This window comes from Punica granatum, chromosome 1 (genome assembly GCF_007655135.1).
Source record: "Punica granatum isolate Tunisia-2019 chromosome 1, ASM765513v2, whole genome shotgun sequence".
Lineage (NCBI taxonomy): Eukaryota > Viridiplantae > Streptophyta > Magnoliopsida > Myrtales > Lythraceae > Punica > Punica granatum.
The window spans coordinates 45094208-45113600 of record NC_045127.1 but is presented as its reverse complement, the minus strand read 5'-3'; the positions used below and the strand labels follow the sequence as shown (position 1 = coordinate 45113600).

The window sequence follows — 19393 nt, the reverse complement described above, 5'->3', positions numbered from 1 at the left end:
TCCGATTTTAACATAGTGACCTGTTAAAAGTAATTGATGGAATTTGGCTTGATGTCTATATATCCAGATAATAGGTAAGAGCATAAACCGAAATCAGTGTGAGCGACCGTCATGTATATATGACTTTGAGATATTACATGACATTACAAGAAACATGACCATAATTTATAATAGTATTTATATTGCAATTAGGTATATTTGTCATTCTTTTTTTTATTTTTAAAATTCTTAATAAAACGAAATACGTAATTACAAAATTTCTTTCCTTTTTCTATTTTTCGTTTTTCATTCATTCATTAAAAAAATGGAATGAAATTCCATCGTATAGGCCCAGTCCAAATGACACATTAGCCCACAACTTTGTGTTGGCCCAATCGCCGCAGCCCGATTGCCGCAAGAAGATCACAAATGAAGCTTCGTTCCACTGACCGCCCCGCCCCAGTCGATCTACTTCCTCCGCCGGGAGCAGTCAGTCGTCACTGGTCAGGTTATTCCGATGAGCACAATCACGAACGACCAATCCAGAGACCAGCCACCGTCGGGTCTGGTCATTTCCGCCACCGAATCCATCCGGTCCTTCCTTCTCTCCGCTTCAAGGGACCCGCACCTCTCGGAGCAGCTCCAGGAGCTCGCCTCCGATCTCCGCTCCCTCGATAATGTGCCTTACAAGCCTCTCCGAAGCATCTGGATCGCGTCCTCCCCGGATGTCCGGCCTGATTTGGTCCGGCTCTTCTCTGGATCCGGGTTCGTCTTCACAAGCCCCAAACCCAGAGAGAAGGTAATCCTCAAGCTAGCACAAGCATCCAGATTTTGTTATCCATTTCCGTGGTTTCTTAGATTGAATTGGAACGGAGAGGACCTTATGATTATTGTTTAGTATAGACTACACTGTATATTGGATCGATTGAGCTAGTCTTGATGAGATGGTTGATTTGGTTCAATCTCAGAGTGAAGAGTTGAAGGCAAGGTTGAGGAAGCTTGCCGAGATGGCAGAGAAGAAAGAGTACGAGGAGCTTGTCAAAGACATTGCACCCAAGAAAGATGTCGACGAGCCCTTCTCTTCTTACAAAGACCAACTTGGTTTTGGTACTATGGCCTGAGCTTCCTCTCACTTTTCACCCAAATGCTCATATAATTATGGTTATCTGACTTGATTAGAGATATAGTGGCGTTACGAGACTTGCTAATCTATTTGCGTGTTCGGGGTTTATGTTGAAATTGGAGGACCGAAAGTAGGAAGCCCTTTTCGAGAGTGCACTTAGTTTTTCCAGAGTATTGCATAGTCAGAACGACCTTGGCGGTGATTTGTGATTGATCAACTGCTAGAATTGAGCCTCCTTGCATTTAAGCAAAATTGTTCCCTTGTAAATCGAGCAAGGCCGTTAGCTAGCCTTTAAGTTAGGAATTCGGATTGCTCGAAAGTATCTTCCCTAGTAAAACGGGGGAGAAGGAAAGAAGAAAACTGAAGTAGTCTCACTTATAACTATTATCCTTCAGATGTGAGCTGTGAACTTATTCTGTTTCTCGATTTTTAATAATTTGCTAGATGAATTAATTTTACTTGAATTGAGCCTACTGATCTCTTTATCTTTCCATTTGATATCTTATAAATTTGATCACAGTCTAGAAATAATGTTCGATCATCTTTCTGACTATTGATTGGGACAATGCAAGCAGCAAAAAGAATTTTTATATTTTGAACTTGGGCGAGGCAAGCCCAGTTTCTTCAGATTTAACTAAACCTGATCTTTGACTATTGCAGGATTGCATGTTGTGGTTATAATGTTTACCTGCTATTTGCTAGGATTTCTCGCCTTCAGAGCACTGTTTAGCCGCGATCCTGTCCTGGTAATCTCTCACTTGGTTTCTCTCTTCATACTTTCTAGCATTAATTTATGTGTTTAGATGGGATTTATTCATCCGCATGCTCTTTTCCATGAGATTGTCATTTACTTTGAGCATTCGTTCTATTCTTTACATTAAGCACCTGTGATATTTCAGAGTGCTGCTGGGGGAATTCTCGGAATGGTTTTTGGCATGCTTTTAGAAACCTTGCGTTTCATTATTTGGACCAGCAAGGATCTTAGACCGCCTTCTTCCGCTTCGAGGATAAAGAAAAACCAATAGACTTGGGCCTGAGAGGTGGGCTTACATTTTCACCTTCTGATATTGCCTCCACTGTGTCAAATTACGAAAGTCAGTTCTCATGTAGTGTAGAAGCTGTAGTTTTTCTCCTTAATTGCAAATTCTCCAGAGTTCAACGATTGTACCTGACCTGAATTCTTGTATATAGAGGAACAGAAATGTGCAGGCATTTGATTACCTTATCTCCCGTCAAATGATCTCCTAACATATTGTCCTCTATGCAATAGCTTTCCTCCTGCATTAGCTTCGTATACAGATGTAGGGTTCAATTGGAAGTTGCTGAGCTTAGGTCTCGTCGTCTTGCGGCTCTATGTGTATATTTTTTCATCTGGTCAATTCGGGGGGTAGTAGGTTTCTACATATTCGGCTAAAAAATAGATAAATAATTAGAAGCTGCCTTCGTATTTATTTTTGGACATTGTTTAGCTTGATGTAGATATGTGAATTGGGGGTATATTAATTTAGACTTGGTCAAAACTATGCTTTGGAAATAATTGTGACTGATAGGAGTATGATTACGCTGTTAAGACAAGTTACAATATGAAACGCTGATGGATTTTCTACTGAATATACGTCTTTCGTGTTTCATCCACCACTTATCCTCCATGTATCTGAGGCTATATCCGAACATTCTTCATCTGCTAGAAGCAAAATGGTCTTTATGCCAATGTTTAGTGGGAAGAACCTTTGTCTGAGCTTAATAAGTTCAATCAACCGTACCCGCTGATTAGGGAACAGTTGTGAAGAGCTTGAGCAAACATACATGTCGAGATCAGTGCCCAATACCTGTCCTAACTAATTGGATGTGCTACGACTAACGATTAACCTTCAGCTTCGGCTTTTCCCAATCGATTTTTCTTGTTTTTAGAGGCTTAAACTGGTGAAGGAAACTATCGGGTGACCATTAGCTTGTTGGCGAAGATCGCCCAAGTTGATCCTGGCAGCCGAGAGTTCGCAAGGATTGGCTACTTGAAGCAGCCATTATCAACGAGCTGGCTCCCATCTATTGCTGATGATGATTTGAAGGATCTTACTGGAGGGGATGAAAGACAAAATAGGAGATTTTTCTTTGCAACTGATTGATGAAGTTGGGGGGGTCAATTTCTTGGCCGGATAAGATAAGCATTGATATTGATAATTAAAGGGAAGCTTTCTATCCGGCCCCTAGTTTGGAAGCTTAAATGTCAAATTTCCCATCCCTTGTTTTTTGTTTCAAGTGGAGATGACGACAGAAGATGAAATTTGTCAATGTTGGTAGTTTTTAAGCAATCCTACTTCGATACGTGATATGAAAAGGAGTAAAAAAATACTAATTAAATTATATAAAATAAAAAAATTTATATTTATTATTTAAATAATTATCACAATTATTCTTCATTAAAAAAAATTTATTAATTTTTTGGCGCCACGATAATACATGATAAGAGTTACTTGAGATTTTCTCCTATGTTGGGTTATAGCTGTAACCGAGTATCAGTGTCTCAGTTATATATATATATATATATATATATATATATTTTACTCATATATATTATGTACTTATATGTACTTATATTTATGTGTGTACTTATTAACCTATACATGGTGTTATCTAATAGAGTTAAAGATCACTCTCGCCCTTAAATTTTGAAAATTTCACTTTTTTCCCTGAATAATTTTTGTCATCAATTTTCTCAAACGTTGTCATTTCTTCTATCAATTTTGCCCCTCCGTCGAACTCCCATAATAGAAATCCGACATGGTTGTGTACTAAACAAAATTAAAACAATACATTTTAATCAAATATTTCAACAAGAGGCCATTTTGTGATTTTTTTTTATTTTTTTTTTTTGCTAGAGATCAGCTCGGGGAAAGGGCCTGAGGGGGCCATGGCCGGTGAGGGAAGCCCAGCCTACCCCCTTCCCCCATTACTCTTTTTCAAAAAACAAAGAGGAATTGTAGAAAGGGGCAGACTAGAGGGAGGCTCCTTCGCTAGCCATGTTCTCCTCAAGCGAGGTCACTGGAGTCTCCCATCTGGTCTACTCCCTCCTATAATCCCTCTTTGTTTCTATCAAAAGAAACAGAGAGGGATCGAGGAAGGGGTCAGACCGAAGGGGGTCCGATGACCTCGCCTAATGGTTTGGTGGTCAATAGGGAAGCCCAACTCCGGTCCACTCCCTTCCTCTTCCTCAGTCGATCTCCCTAGGCTATCAAATAAAAAAATGATATCTTAAATACTATGAAGTTGTCATGTCATTTTTTTGTTATTGGAACTGACACAAGGGCATAAATGGTAGACATATTTGAAACATTTGGGAAAAATTTGTGACAAAAATATTCAAGAGGCAGAATTCAGTGGCATATTTAAAATTTGAGGGTGAGAGCAATCTTCAACTCTACTTAATATTAGCATATACTCCATGCACATTCCGATAACAAATTGGAAAAGGTAATAATAGTTCGTCTAACAACATGTTTATGAATAAAATTCTTCATTTACTTCCGTAGAAAATAGATAGCTGGTTGGATTAAGGGTGAATGATACATAGTAAGTTCTCCTGTCCATACAATTTTTTTCACAAAATGGATATAATATAATAGCGTATACATTCGCCTTGTAACTAAAAGATTTAAAATTTAATATTTAATGAGAATGTATATGTTCATTTATTAATTATTAAAAATTTAATTTTATTATATTATATTTATAAATCTCTTTTCCAATGGTAAAAAAAAAGTAAACACAATAATCTTACTGGTTTTCTTCGCATCATTGCCAATTGACCATTTAGACCTCTGTCCTCGCAAAGGTTCTGTCCTGACAGTCTACCCTCTCTCTCGCAAAATCCATCCTTCTCTTTATTTTTATTTTTATTTTTTTATCAACGTACACATAAAAATTGTTTCCTTATCTTGTTTTAATTGAAAGAAGGAAAAGGAAAAGAAAATAACTAAAAATCAATTGGGAGAAGCCAACGCTCCATAGATATTTTAAGATGCTAATTAATATAAAATTTATAGAGATATTTGTGTGGTTTTTAACCTTTTCATTTACTGTTGATGATAATATAAAATATACATGCGGGACAAATACTGTTGATGATAATAACCCGCACAAGCACAATTGGAGAAGAGTTTGACATATGGTTTGGGAGGATGACATCGACATGTTAGACCCGTACACGTGGAGGGGAAAGATTGGTCCTCACGTGGAGTCACATGGGTCCGGCTGGCTCGAGTCGGGATGAAGTAAACCCTTCACTTATATTTAGTGCATACACAGCTAGAAACTAGAATAATAACGAAATAAAAAATCAATTTGAATTGATTCTCTATATATATTTCATCTTAATAAAATTTTGAGTTTGAGTTTTATTCACGTCTAGAATTTTAATGGATCGATGATGTTCGAATTAAATTAGTAAAGATTTATTAAAATTCTAAATATCACGGTACATATAAAAAAAAAGGGATAGTAAGGGGAGGAATGAAATGAGTATACGAGGTAGGGGTACGATCACATGTTAGGTTGTTCCGGAACCTTAGATGGATCTCACCAAATACCATTTCCCATCAATTATGGACCCAACGATTCGTGTTCGGGCAACGGAGCCTTACACTCCCTCAAGTTGGTTCATGCCCTGTTCCCTTGGTATAGCTTCATGATCATGAGCCGTGACTGATTTCCCACGTTTTGAAATTCTTGGAATTGCCTAGAATCGATTCCTTTCCTCACTGGTAGATTCAACTACCCATATATCTAAAGATCTGCATCAAAATAAAAATACTAAAATGGATTTATTGCAACAGTTGGACGTCTTTTTCTTTAAATAAGATATGAAATTCGAGAAATTCACGCATTTGTGAAGTTTCCTGTGCTTTTATATTTCTCCGCTCTTATCCATCCGATATTTAAATCCATGACCATCATTTGAAGCTAGAAAAAAGAAAAAAAAAAAACTTCCGGAGCATTGCCTACCTCAACTAACTATAGCATGCATGCTACTAAAAAATTATATGGGAAGATTTGAATGTGTTCTAATGTAATGAATGACTTTCCCCCTTCTTTAGTTCGTTGCAGGTTCGATTCGCGTTATGAGACTAATCGTATCCTTTTCTTTACTTCGTTGCAGGTTCGATTCACGTTGTGAGATTAATCATATCATTTTATTAAGTATTTAAAATTTTTATTTTATTATATTAGATCCACGTGTCTCATTTATAATAGGAAAAAAACTCTCTCTTAGTCTCTTACTTTTAGAAGAACCATTTAGCTGAAAATAAGAAGTCCTAATTCGTGATTTCTATGGTATTGAGCGTTCGATTTTGCTATACTCGCAAAAAAAAATAAGGGACTATTAACAGTTGACACCACTAAAAAATTCAGCATACAAATGCAATGGTGGGGAATTCACTCTTTTTTTTTCTTTTTTTTTTTCTATTTTTGGGTGTAAGAGGGTTCTCCCTTAAAATGCCAAACCATTGGCACGTTCTTCCGTCAAAAGGAGAGCTGTGGGCGAAATCTGCGCAACGAAACAGCTGAGCACAAAACTAGAGGACCCACTCAAGACCCCCCTAAGTCAAACCGTCCAAGTAAGAAAACCTCCCAATTATAAATTTCATTGGAGAATTGAACATGACATCTTTAATAAATGGAGAGTAGCAACTCCCAGTACATTATACATCAACCAATGATGACTGGTTTAAGTTGCTCGGTGTTTATTTTATTTAAGTAAGATCTCAAATTTGAGTTCTTATGAATATAGAAAGAGTTTTACCCTTTAGTGAACCGATCCAGTTCGATTGAATTAGTCATGATTCAATTGGACTTTCGAATAATGAAATTCACATCGGAAAAAAAAAACTCCCAATACGTGGCCTAACAACAAATTATCTAAGCCATTAGAAACGAATTGCTTTAAACTCCTCATTACTTGAATATGTAATGTCCAATCAGAATATCTAAAAGTGGAATATCAACCCCCACAACGGATCACGAATTTCTACGTGAAAGCAATCTGGTTGGTTATTATTTATTACTTAACCAATATTTTTTTAGAAAACCGCTGCTCTGTACCTCTAGACACGAGCCACGTCCACTATTCAGATACATTGTCGTTTTGCTCCACGTGTTCGGACATGTCACTCGATTCACGTCCTTTCCCCTTCCACTTTGCCGCGTGGTAAAGGAAAGAGCTCGCTCTCTCCCGGCGGCTCCACCGGGCAAGCCTCCGCCTCAGCTCCTGCCTCACGTGCACCCTCACACGCGTCGCCATCTCCTCCTCCCTCAGGTCAAACGGGTCACCACATCCTACGGTTCTCCGCGAACACTTGGATCGTACTTATTTATACACGGCGTATAATATAAGGTGCCTCGCACAGATACAACTCATAAAAGGACGGATTCAAGGCACCAGAGGAGTTCAGTTCACTCTCTTTCAAAGCTTTGAAGGCAGCCATGAAAGCTATGTTGCTGAGAACCGGCTCGGTCGCGGCTCAGTCGCCAGTGGTCCCCACCTCGGCTGTGGCTCTGTCTCGACAGGAATCTCTGACCGGTGTCTTCTCCGGGGGGAGGACCGCCGCCGGCGGTTCTCCGAGAATCACCCTGCACCTAGAGGTGAACCGCCGGACCGGAGGAATCCGGAGGTCTCTGTCGGATACCGACGTGGTCAAGTCGGTCGGCAGGTTGGCCAGCGCCCGATCGATGTCTTTCCCGTCGATGGTGCCGGAGGATATGCGCGTTGACCCGGGGGACGAGTCTACGTGTTTGACTCTGGAGAGGAACTTCGATGAAATGTGGACGAAGAGCGGAACTCTGGGGGACGAGTTGGGGTTCTTCGGTGGCGGATTCGAAAAGGGAAGTAACTCCGGCGGAAATGACGGCGATCGCGGCTCCGGCGGTGGATTTGGCGGGAGGAGGGATGGAATGGGCGAGTACTATCGGGAGATGCTGAAGTCAAACCCCGGGGATCCTCTGTTGCTCAGAAACTACGGCAAGTACCTGCACGAGGTACCTATTCGAATCTCGATTCCTGTCATCGATCAACGATTTTGGATTCCGAACTTCGATTTACGGATCGCGATGTGATGATGCTTTTTTGATTTGATTGTGTCGATCAGGTGGAGAGAGACTATGAGAGAGCGGAGGAGTGCTACGGGAGAGCGATACTCGCGAGCCCGGGAGACGGAGAAGTGCTGTCGCTATACGGGAAGTTGATCTGGGATTCGCAGAGAGATGAACGGAGAGCTCGATCGTACTTCGATCAAGCCGTTCAAGCTTCACCAGAGGACTGGTAAGTGTCCGGTCAGTATCTTAATTCCGGTATTTGATCGGTTCGTGGTAATTGATGCGGTTGGAAATGATCGAGAAACTGCGTGGTTGTCCGTCGCAGTACGGTGCTGGGATCATACGCGCACTTCATGTGGGAAGCGGACGAGGACGAAGATGAAGAGGAGCAAGAGGTTGGAGGCAACCGAGTCGAGGCTTCTCCGGCGATGGTTGCTGCGGCTTTTTAAGTCGGGTTCCGAGGACTAGAGCTATGTATAGAGCTGTGAGATTACTGACATGGACATGAATCTGCGGGAGTTGAATAAAGGAAGTAAGAAATGCTGGAAGTAATCAGATTGTATTAGACGCAAGGGATCTGATCTGTTTTCTTAATGGCAGTGTGGAATGAAACAAGGATGTAGATGTCGTACTCGAATAACGGCGATGAAGATGAAGTCCGATAATGAATTACGCGCCGAATCAATCAAAATAGTTAATGTAAGCGGACAACGGGGCAACGTTTTTTTACGACCAACCTATGTCGGTACTAATGTTTCATAGCTACGTGAGAGGATGATTCTGTACTATAGTTGGCAATGTGACTATTAACGATGACAACATTTATCGTTTACCTTTGGTTCACATCTTCCCTTTTAATGGATATATTGTGATCTGCTAATCGGAGCGTTTTTTTATCTTAGAGATGCTTTCTCATACGACGACTAGCATGAACGATTCCGACGAGCCAAGCAGGTTTGAGGTCATCTCGGATTTGTCATTCATTTCACGAGAGCTTCCATGCTGCTAGGAGTGCACCGTGCCCTCGCGGCCAAAGCTGTTGGATAATCTCCCTCTTTCTCAATTCTTTTGATTTAATAGTGGTTTAGTGTTGGGATTCGAACTCTTCCATATGTACCAAAACAAGAGAGGTACACTTCTCGTTGGATATTCGGAGATTGCCATCGGTAAACTTCGCCGGTTGGTAAAGGTGGCGGGGCTAGCGGGGCAGTTCAATAGCAAAATCATGTCTTGCTTATATATTTCAAATCCTGGGTCTATTCGTGTTTCATACAAAATAATGTAAAACTATCCAATGGATCCGCACGTTACTAGAGGTTATTATGTGTGAAAATTTTCACATTTGATTGATAATGGGTTTAAGAAATAACCCAATGAATAATAATAATAATTATATTTTCACATCAATTATCTCATTTGATTGAACACCGACTTACGAAATAGTATTATCCCATTTGATACTGTACTTCCGAAGTAGTAGTAATTATTATACATAATAATAATAATAATGATAATCCAAATTATCCTTTTTATGATGATGATGATGATGATAATTTCCCAGCAATTATCCCATTTGATTGATAATCGGCTTACGAAATAGTAGTACTAATTTGATAATAAGTTATAGAAATATATTAAATGTGGCATTCGAAAAATTGTTGAAAGGGAGATTTCCATTTGTAGATTTTGTACAAATGTCAAAGAATGGTGAATACCCGGCAATTATATATTATATATATAAATAATGATGATGATGATGATGATGATAGTAATAGTAACAATAAAAATAATAATAATAACAATAAGCTGTAGAAATATATTAAATGTGGCATTACAAAAGTTGTTGAATGAGAGACCTCCGTTTATAAATTTTGTATAAAAAGCAAAGAATGGTGAATGCCCAAGTAATTATATATTATATATAAATTGATTGATAATGAGCTTACGAAATAATAATAATAATAATAATAATAATGTGGCATTCCAAGAATCATTGAATGAGAGGCCTCCATTTGTAGATTTTGTACAAATGGCAAAGAATGATGAATGCCCCAGTAATTATATATTATAAATAGATGGGATAATTGGAGCGATATAAAATGGGCTAATTGCAATGATAGTATAAAAAATTTGCTCTCTTCTGAAAAAAGTGTTAGAAATTTCACTTTGCAGAGAGCTCTAAACATTTGCTAAATGATAATTTTGATTCATTCCGAAATTGCTCGTTACGGTCAATGCTGACTTGGACATCATGCCGTCAAATATAAACATATGTGGCCCTCTTTTTTTTTCTACTTGGCCTTTAAATAAAGAAAAAAAAATAAAAATGGAAAAGGAAAACCCAATCCCTAGTCAAGTTGGATAATCACCGGCAATGGGGTCCTTGCCAAAGACCCACACCCCTAGAATGAGGTCGCCAATGATAGGTGACCGAACGAAATTCCCCAGATCGGTGGGCTCTTCCAGAGGGAGGGGTGGCAGAAAGGGAATCCAATCGATCAACCCTTCCCGCTCTCTATTTGGGGAAAAAAAAACACTAAGTGAGAAGGAGGGGTCCGGATCAGGGCTGGGCTCCCCTTCGTGCCACCCCTCCCTCTTGATGAATTCGTCGATAGTGTTAGAGTCTCAGGTGACCTCGCTGGGAGGAAGGGATTGCTGGAAGGGGAGCCTAGCCTTAATCTTGCCCCCCCTTGTCCTTTCTTTGTCTTTTTTAAGCCACAAATATAAATAACGGATAGTTGTATTATGTGTGATGTCACTTCAGCAGGAATATAACGATTAATTACGAAATGAACCAAAAGTATCACATTTAACAAACATTTAGAACTCGTTTTTGCAAAATGAAATTCTTAGAACTCACTTCTAAAAGAGGCAAATTTTAGGGCTAGCTGTTGTAATTATCCAGATTTTTTTTTTGGCTGAATAATTGTAATTATCCAGATGTAAAACCTAATACATTGTCCTTATGCTTTATGCAGGCTTGTCCATTGATGGGTCACGCTGCTTTAGGCCCATGGGCCTAAATTTGGCTCCGGTGAGTTATGGTCTTTGAAATTTGGTTAAATTCCCTCCTCGTCCTTGTCGTCTCGCTTCCCTTGCTCGATTTAATTGCTAGGGTTTCAAATCAGTTCTTCTGTCTTCCCCCGAAACCAGTTTGAGGTTAATGGGGAAGAAGAAAGAGAAAAAACCAGAGGCTTCCTCCTCCGTTGGCCCTAACGACGATGATTCAGCTCAACCCGACGTTTTCAATACCCTATTCGGGGACGTCGCCGGGCAGAGCTCCTTCAGCTCAATCTTCTCCGACAACAACCCCTTCAAGAGAAAGCACAGCGAATTGAAGCGAGGTTTCGGGACTTCTGACAGGCCCGCAGAGAGTCCTGAAAATGGCGATTCAGCTAAGGTCGAAGTGAAGAAGAGAAAGGCGAGCAGAGATTCGATCGATGAAGCAACCAAGGACCCATTGGAGTTGGCGAAATCGAAGAAAGAGAAGCAGAAAGACGCTAGCTCTGCGGCTTCTGTATCAAAGAGTGTATTGAAGAAGCTCAAGGAAAGAGACGCTCAGGCGGACTCCGATTCAAATGCTTCATTGGAGGTTCCAAGAGCGAAAGCCTCAGAACCAGGGCTTGCGTCTGATGCGGTGGTCAGTAACGACAAGCAGGAGGCTCGTGATGTTGGCGTTGATGGCGAGAAATCGAATGAGGAGGATAGGGAGAAGAGGAAAAAGAGGAAAAGAGATGAGCTTGAGAAGGCTTATGAGATTATGAAGTATGGGCCATCGGGAAAAGAAGCTGACAATGGAGAGGGAGAGAAAGTCGTTGGGAAGAAGAGGAAAAAGGCGGACAATCCTGCGGATATGCTGGTCGCAAAGGAGGAGGGATTTGACGATGAGAATAAGCTGTTGAGGACTGTCTTTGTTGGGAATTTGCCATTGAAGATGAAGAAGAAGGCGCTGCTGAAGGAATTCAGCAAGTTCGGGGAGGTTGAATCTGTGAGGATTCGATCTGTTCCAATCTTGGATGTGAGCTTCATAAGTTCCCTTCCTTATGTGTTGCTAACAGTTACTGTTTCTTGTTTATGTCTAATGGATTATTGTTTTTTGTTCTTGCAGACCAAAGTGCCGAGGAAGGGTGCTGTTATAACGAAGAAAATTAATGATGCTGTAGACAGGTTAGTTGCTTGTCCGATAAGTAAAGCCGGATATTGAAATTTTCATCTGTTTCTGATATTACTTAGTTAGGATCTTATATGTGGGTTAATTTACTCCTAAACCTCGGAAGCTGGTGCTCATGCTGTTCTTGTCCATCTTTACTTTGTATTATGCTCTTCTGCTATGTCCTCTTATCTCTTCTCTTCCCTGAAAAGTTCAACCTTGTTACTCGTGGGGAAACACTGTGTGCTTTAATGAAATGTCCTTTTACATTGGGTGTTCATCAAATTGACTCTTTTATGATGAGTGGATTATTATTTTATTTCTGTTGCAGCATTCATGCCTATGTAGTGTTCAAGTCGGAAGAATCAGCAAAAGCATCTTTGGCGCACAACATGGCAGTGGTAGGTGATTGGCATGTTCTTCTAATTTTCTGTTTAAGATTTTGAATGTAAAAGTATGATGTCTATATATTGTTTAATTTAATTCAGGTTGGGGGAAACCACATTCGTGTAGACAGAGCTTGTCCTCCTCGCAAGAAACTGAAAGGAGAAGATACTCCTGTGTATGATAATAAGAGGACTGTTTTCGTGGGTAACCTCCCATTTGACGTGAAGGTAAATTTCACATGCCAATGTTGCATTACTTTGCCGTTACTGCTGTTGCTTCTTACTTTTCTCAAGAATCTTCTCCTTGAATATCTGCAGGATGAGGAAGTCTATCAGTTGTTTGCATGCATTAACAATCTGGAATCTAGCATCGAAGCTGTGCGAGTGGTCAGAGATCCTCATACGAGCTTGGGGAAGGGTATTGCCTATGTCTTGTTTAAAACAAGGGTATGAGATCCTTAGTCCTTCTAACTACTGTGCTAGTTATATAGTTGATTTTTGCGTGCTTTGAGCTGTCCTTTGGTTGCTATATTACTTTATTGATGTCTTTAGCAGAAATGCACCAGCAGGTTTAGTATTTCTCCTGCTAATGTTAAGTTTAGATTTTACTCAGTTGAATTTAGTTTATCGTGAGCTTACCGGATAAATGATATGCGTGCATCCTCCTTATGTTCTTCCTTTTAAAGAAAGTGTATTTTTGGGAATGAAGAACTTGGGAGTTATGCTGTTAAGGAGTCTTCAATGAAATAGGCAATCAACAAAACAGTATTCCGATATAGGGCTGTATTCTTTATCTTAACTAAACGTTTTTATACTTCTCGTCTTTTGCATCTTCTTTTTGTACATTTAGTCTCTGTACGTCCTCAATATTCTAACCAAAGCTGCATATTTTATGCTCCATTCAAAAGCTTTACTGAAAGAGAGTCTTTCTAATATTTGATTGCAGGAAGCGGCAAATCTGGTTGTTAAAAAACGGAGCTTGAAACTTCGGGATCGGCAATTGAGACTCTTCCATGCAAGGCCTGATTCTACGCCATCTAAGAGAAGCAATCCATCACCTGCAGAGGGAGCCAATTCCCCCTCGAAGAAGATGGCTCTGGACTCGAATACCCCAAACAAACCAAAGAAGCCAAGTAAAGCTGATCTATCGTACGAGGGATTGCATGGGAAGAAAGCATCATCTGCTTTGAAGAAACCATGGAAGAAAAGCATTGGAGTAGTTAAGTCGGGGAAAGGAAGCGCAAAGAGAGGATCCGCGGGGAAAGAACGGACGAGCAAAAGACCAGCGGTCGCTGCCCGGAAGGCAAAGGCGAACGCAATGAATGAAATCGGCTCTCCTCTGAATCGAACCGATAAGAAAAGGAAATTGGAGAGCAGGACACCGGATAGCTTTCAGCAGAAGAGGAAAGTGAAGAAATTCAAGTAATGTTTATCAAAGTGATGGATAGTCATCATATGAAAATGCGTTTCTGATGGAATAGGACTTATACAAAGGAATTCCATTCCAGGGAGCGATTAAATTAATGATGCACCTGTATTTGTTTAAAAATGTTTTTCATAAGTGGCCTTGCTATGGGCAATGACTGCGAGGAGGATACATGTCCACAACCTCGTCGACTACTTATGACATACAGGCACATCGACATACTCTTTGGGGTCATGACCGATACACGCCCAGTTCTTGAATGCCGAAACACACACACTTAGGACTACTAATCATCAGAGTGTGGTTCGGTCTACTAATAAATTGTCCAACGGATGATTGGCAACCGGATTAGGCGCTATAAACTAGGAGTGTTGGGGTTGCTCAGTTTTATTTTGGTGCGACTTTTATTCAAATCCTAATCATATCATAAATTTAGTTTTGTAAAAATTGGTTCATTATCCAAACCATTTATTTTATATAAACGCAAAACATGAGAGTCAATTTGTTTGGGTTACAGTTAAATCATACAGCCAATTGCTCTTTTGGGTTGCCTTGTCTCTTGGGAAATTATTGGACCGGCCGTGGAATTTTCAGTCAACTGTCCAAAACATTTTGAGTTTCAAATTTTGTACGAAAACTTTTGGGTTCAAATACAGAACATTTTGAGCGTTGAATTTTGTATAAAAACTGTTTGAACCCAAGCATTGTCCTTGTCTCTAATATATTGAATTGTGTCTAGATCAAAATTTTCATACTGAAAGTCACGAAACGCCGTGCATGATGCACCCGAAGAAAAAGAAAATCTAATATAAATACGCATGCGGTTCGATTCTTTTTTTTTTCCGTAACTAAACCACATTTTTAGATTTTTAAATTGATTTTAATTTGATTTCTGATTATCTGCATATCTTTTAGCACATACTCAAGCGATCTAAAGGTTGTTGGGTAGATGTTACAAATGATCAATTGATTTCAATTCCTACCAAATTGAAATCAATTCGGTAGAAAAAATGGGACTAAAATTTGGCTGAAGTCAACGTTAGGTCTACAAATCATTGAGTTGCCGTTCCCAATGCCAACCTATCCCCTTCAATTACCACTGACAGAGAGGTTGCGATCGCTTGGTAAGCGGTGGGCCCAGTGCTGGTAGCTAGTGACCTCCAGCTCCTGGAGAAAATTAAGAAGCTTCTATAGCAAATATCTTCTTGTTAAATGGAATAGTATATATATCACAGGATCCCGAAACTGTGGGTGTTTCAATTCTGCCGTACCGAAAGGAACAAAAGAACAAGGCTTGAACAATGCAGGGCGAAGCGCAGCAATGAAAGGGTTCTTTCGCAATGTATCTATTATCGGGGTCACCAAATATACAAAAGAACCTGCCACCACTAGACACTAAATCCCCCCATTTCCCCTTCTGCTTTCCATTAATTAACCCCACATTGCTCAATTCTCAGATGCAGATTTTACACAACCCCACAAGCCCCTAACACTTCTCCATTTCCATTGCCTGCAGCTCTTGGAAACTGCAGAAACAGGCTATACATGTATTGGATATTGATTGACGTGGCTATATGTACAGTGGACACAAATTCGAAAAGACTAACCTGGAGAACCGAGGCAAACATGTACACCTGAGCAAGGTCGAGGCAATGGACCTCTATGATGATTTGTCCTTGCCCATTAGCGTAGGGGTGACTGTGATTATGCCAATGAAGAAGAGAGCCGCGATCGACTGGAAGTCGTACAGGTCCCCAATTGATTGCAACTCCCCGAGAGCGATTCCAGCCTGCATCAGAAGGAAACCTCTCAGTCAGTCAGTAGTTCAGGTTTTGTCATACAATCATATATTGAGAAGAAATTGGAAATAAAAATAGTTGGCTATAATTAAGATCAAAATCTTTCACAAGCACAATACCATGACATCACATCGTCCAACCCAAGGGCAATGTAAGATATCAAAAATGCAAGATGACACCGATAATAACTATAAACCTCCCTAATGAAATGGAAACTAGATATATCACCAAGTGAAATTACGTCAGATGAAACTTCACAAAAATGACTCAATTCGAGCTTTAGCAGGATTGAGAATCCATTTGACTCCCTAATTAATTGCAGGGCATTCTTAGGCCCTAATAATAAGTAATTAAATCTATATTTCATGCATTCACATTTATGAGGAAATTGTAATCAAAGAAATGCATGCTTAGTAGAGTACCCTGACAGTGACGAATGCAGCAGGAATGAGCCCAATAATAGTTGCAAGGAAGAAGGTATGGTAAGGCACATCAACAATAGGGGATGCAAAGTTGATGAATGTGTTGGGCAAAGTCGGTGTCACCCTCAAGAAAAGCATATAGTTCAACAGCCGTTCTCTCCTTTTAGTCACCTGAAAGTTAAAACCAGAATTTACTTTAACTTGTGAGGCCCCTGAGTGAAGAGAACAACTAGGAACTCGACTCACCTGTGCTTGGAAAAATTTCAGTTTATCAGGCCAGAGGCAGAAGACGATGGGCCTCCCGATCATCTTAGACAGGAAATAACATGAAGAAGCCCCTGCAGTGGCAGTGAACACAACGAGAGCTACACCTTTAAAAACACCGAAGAGAGCTCCAGCAAGTAACGACATGAATACTGTGCCTGGGATCATGAAAGTCTGCATAAATATGTAGACCATGCAGTAACCGACCAGAACCTGCACAGTATAGTCACTGGTGTAGCCCTCAAGGCGGTCTCTGCAGGAAAGGTAAAACAGAAAGATGACATGAAAATCTTCTTCCATAGGTTGCTTGTATATATGCACATATAAGGAACGACTAGAGAAAATGTCAAAACGTAAGAAGAGAAGGCAAGGAAAGGTACACTTGATTCTGCAAACTGCAGAACAAATAACTGTGAATATACCCAAGATCCTACACCATCTCCGTATAAATCAACTGTCCAGGTTTTCAGGTTATTGAACCATAAAACCAAAATGAGTTGCCTTCACATCTAGTAACAAATCCGGAGAATAGTCACTGGTGTATCGATATAATTTCATTTGCAGGGACCAAAATTATACTGGAAATTCTTTAGTGCAGGAACTAAAGAACAATGCAAACTCAAAGTGGTTAACATTATAAGGAAAGCTCCCGACTCCAACTCAGAGAACCGGAAAAAGTTGCATGTCCTTGCCAAAAGCATATTTAATAAAAGAACTTTGCATTTTAAGAATGGGAAAAGGACATGGATACATTAATAATTTCCAAGAAAAGAAATCAGGATGAAGCCCAACACAATTAAGTGTTGCCCGAAAATGCATGTGCTTCTGACTTTGTCCCCAAAGTAGCATCATCCCACAAGTCAAGTACACCTATCAGCACCCCTTTTGCTATGACGAAAAAATGATTTTGGGAATGGCTCAAAAAGTTGACTATCAGATTAATATCAATTGTAAAAGCTTAATATATCAAAGAACGACGAAACTTTCAATACTCCCCAGCTCAAAAAGGTACAAAACGAAAGAAAAGCTAATTCCATTATAAGTAACCTCATAATCAAGAAGCAATTGCACTTACATGTAATAAAAGACTCAACATTTTTTCCCCTAATTGATTGAAGTTCCCATTTTTCCCGAATGCAAGGAATTTGGGTCGTTGGGGAAATTCAATGAACACCAAATTAGGTATAAAATCTTGAAATCACCCACCGTTGTGAAAACTGCTTAATAAATGAAATCATCCGATCTCCGGCGCCCGAACAATTAGAACCAAACAGCAGATTGTTGTTTAAGGAGGAAATTTATTAAAAAGAGCTCCAATTAGGGAATAATAATGGCTGAGATGATGAAACCTACTAGATTCAGGGGATAAATCACGAAATTACAGGCGGCATGCAGCCCGCTGCGCATGACAAAAATTAAGGTACCATTGTTAGATCTGGAGCTGAAATTCAAGAGACGAAGAAGGGTGGTACCTGAGGATCTGAAGATCGTCAAGGGTTCGGGGGAGCTTGAGGAAGCTGTAATCGGAGGCGGGCATGGTGAGGTAAACCCCGAGAAGGCCCAAGGCAAAGCCGAGAAGCACTAAGGCAGCCCCGGCGACCTCCCGATGGTTCAGCGGGAACTTAGATCCTAATCTGACATTCTTATTGTCCATATCCTCTCTCAGCTCCGAGTTCCGTCTCCAATCTGCGCCGGAAAGAGAGAGAGAGAGGAATTAGGGGGTAGAATTGCTTCCTCGCGCGCTGTGTGTCGGAGCTTTGCTTATGGGACACTTCTCCTCCTCCCTCCTCCCTCCCCTTTCCCACTCTCCCCTCCCAAATCTGATAACGAGCAGAAAGACGGAAAGAGAATATTCGCACAGGAAGTGCTTTAAATCCGAAAACAAACAATAGCAATCGTTAATTTCGTTTTTTTTTTTCAAAATTTTCGTTGTTTTTTTTAACAATAATAACAAGGATTGTCATATATTATGTCAGTTAAAAAAAAGGGTAAAAAACACTTCTAATCTTTGATGCTTTTATCATTTTCATCCCAAATTTGATCTTCTATCAATCTTGTCCTCATCATTTTGCATTTTGACATTTTTATCCGAGCATTCTTCTCGTCAAAAGACATTTCCCGAAAAAAAATATTATAATTTTTGAAATATTAATTTTTTTAAGAAAACGGAGGGGGATGCAACAACTCAATAAGAACAACAAGCAATAGGGGAGTGGTGGATCTTGCCATGGCCATCACCCTTAGTGAAGTCGTTAGCGATCAGAGTTAGCCCCTTAGGTCGACACTGACCCTTATTAGAAGAGTGGTGGCCACTAGTAAGGGGTTCCCACTATCACATCTCATTCTTTTCATCCTACTTTCATTTTTGTTTCCTTTTTTAATAATTTGGTTGTTGAGGCCTCACCAATGATCTCATCCTATCCCATTAGAGTTGCCTACTATCAGGAGGTCACCGGTGACCCCAATTGAGTGCAAGGTGGTCGTCGACAAGACCCCTTTAATGAGGATTGCCGCCTCACAGATCATTGATGACCCTATTGAGGGATGGTGGCCTTCGATATAGTTCCCATCGCCTCTCCTCTCTCTCATTCGTGTTATGCTTTCCCTTCTTCTTTTTTTAAAGATTTTTGAAAATTTTAAAAATTATATGAAAACTACTAAAGAATTTATTTTTTAGATGAAAAATCTCTTTTTGATGAAAAATGGACGGCTAGATGAAAATGCAAAACATTGAGTGAGAAAAGACGTTACACAA

At 40.0% G+C, this 19393-nt stretch overlaps 4 protein-coding genes across 7 annotated transcripts; 3 read left to right on the top strand and 1 right to left on the bottom strand.

The window, feature by feature from the left end:
* The first annotated feature begins 416 nt into the window (after nucleotides 1–416).
* On the top strand, nucleotides 417–3394 carry LOC116193304. 2 transcript variants are annotated; one of them, XM_031522123.1, is made up of 5 exons: nucleotides 417–778; nucleotides 948–1086; nucleotides 1763–1848; nucleotides 2002–2142; nucleotides 3014–3394. In XM_031522123.1, the coding sequence occupies exons 1-4, from the start codon at nucleotides 497–499 to the stop codon at nucleotides 2125–2127; spliced, it is 633 nt and encodes a 210-aa protein (XP_031377983.1). In that variant the 5' UTR covers nucleotides 417–496; the 3' UTR covers nucleotides 2128–2142; nucleotides 3014–3394. The 2 variants fall into 2 exon arrangements, with proteins under 2 accessions (XP_031377983.1, XP_031377982.1); XM_031522122.1 differs by lacking the exon at nucleotides 3014–3394 and having other exon boundaries at nucleotides 2002–2339.
* A 4100-nt stretch (nucleotides 3395–7494) lies between these two features.
* Nucleotides 7495–9071, top strand: LOC116192377. Of its 2 annotated transcripts, none has more exons than XM_031520917.1 (3): nucleotides 7495–8134; nucleotides 8245–8428; nucleotides 8517–8658. In XM_031520917.1, the coding sequence occupies exons 1-2, from the start codon at nucleotides 7583–7585 to the stop codon at nucleotides 8419–8421; spliced, it is 729 nt and encodes a 242-aa protein (XP_031376777.1). In that variant the 5' UTR covers nucleotides 7495–7582; the 3' UTR covers nucleotides 8422–8428; nucleotides 8517–8658. The 2 variants fall into 2 exon arrangements, with proteins under 2 accessions (XP_031376777.1, XP_031376776.1); XM_031520916.1 differs by having other exon boundaries at nucleotides 7500–8134; nucleotides 8245–8417; nucleotides 8517–9071.
* A 2212-nt stretch (nucleotides 9072–11283) lies between these two features.
* On the top strand, nucleotides 11284–14387 carry LOC116201684 (RNA-binding protein 34). The gene is made up of 6 exons (XM_031533026.1): nucleotides 11284–12209; nucleotides 12300–12358; nucleotides 12673–12742; nucleotides 12830–12955; nucleotides 13046–13174; nucleotides 13674–14387. The coding sequence occupies exons 1-6, from the start codon at nucleotides 11355–11357 to the stop codon at nucleotides 14151–14153; spliced, it is 1719 nt and encodes a 572-aa protein (XP_031388886.1). The 5' UTR covers nucleotides 11284–11354; the 3' UTR covers nucleotides 14154–14387.
* A 714-nt stretch (nucleotides 14388–15101) lies between these two features.
* On the bottom strand, nucleotides 15102–18497 carry LOC116201688 (uncharacterized membrane protein At4g09580). 2 transcript variants are annotated; one of them, XM_031533050.1, is made up of 5 exons: nucleotides 18111–18497; nucleotides 16621–16891; nucleotides 16375–16545; nucleotides 15761–15942; nucleotides 15102–15320 (listed from the first exon to the last, which is right to left on the bottom strand). In XM_031533050.1, the coding sequence occupies exons 1-4, from the start codon at nucleotides 18290–18292 to the stop codon at nucleotides 15814–15816; spliced, it is 753 nt and encodes a 250-aa protein (XP_031388910.1). In that variant the 5' UTR covers nucleotides 18293–18497; the 3' UTR covers nucleotides 15102–15320; nucleotides 15761–15813. The 2 variants fall into 2 exon arrangements, with proteins under 2 accessions (XP_031388910.1, XP_031388899.1); XM_031533039.1 differs by lacking the exon at nucleotides 15102–15320 and adding an exon at nucleotides 15356–15679.
* Between the last annotated feature and the right edge of the window lie 896 nt (nucleotides 18498–19393).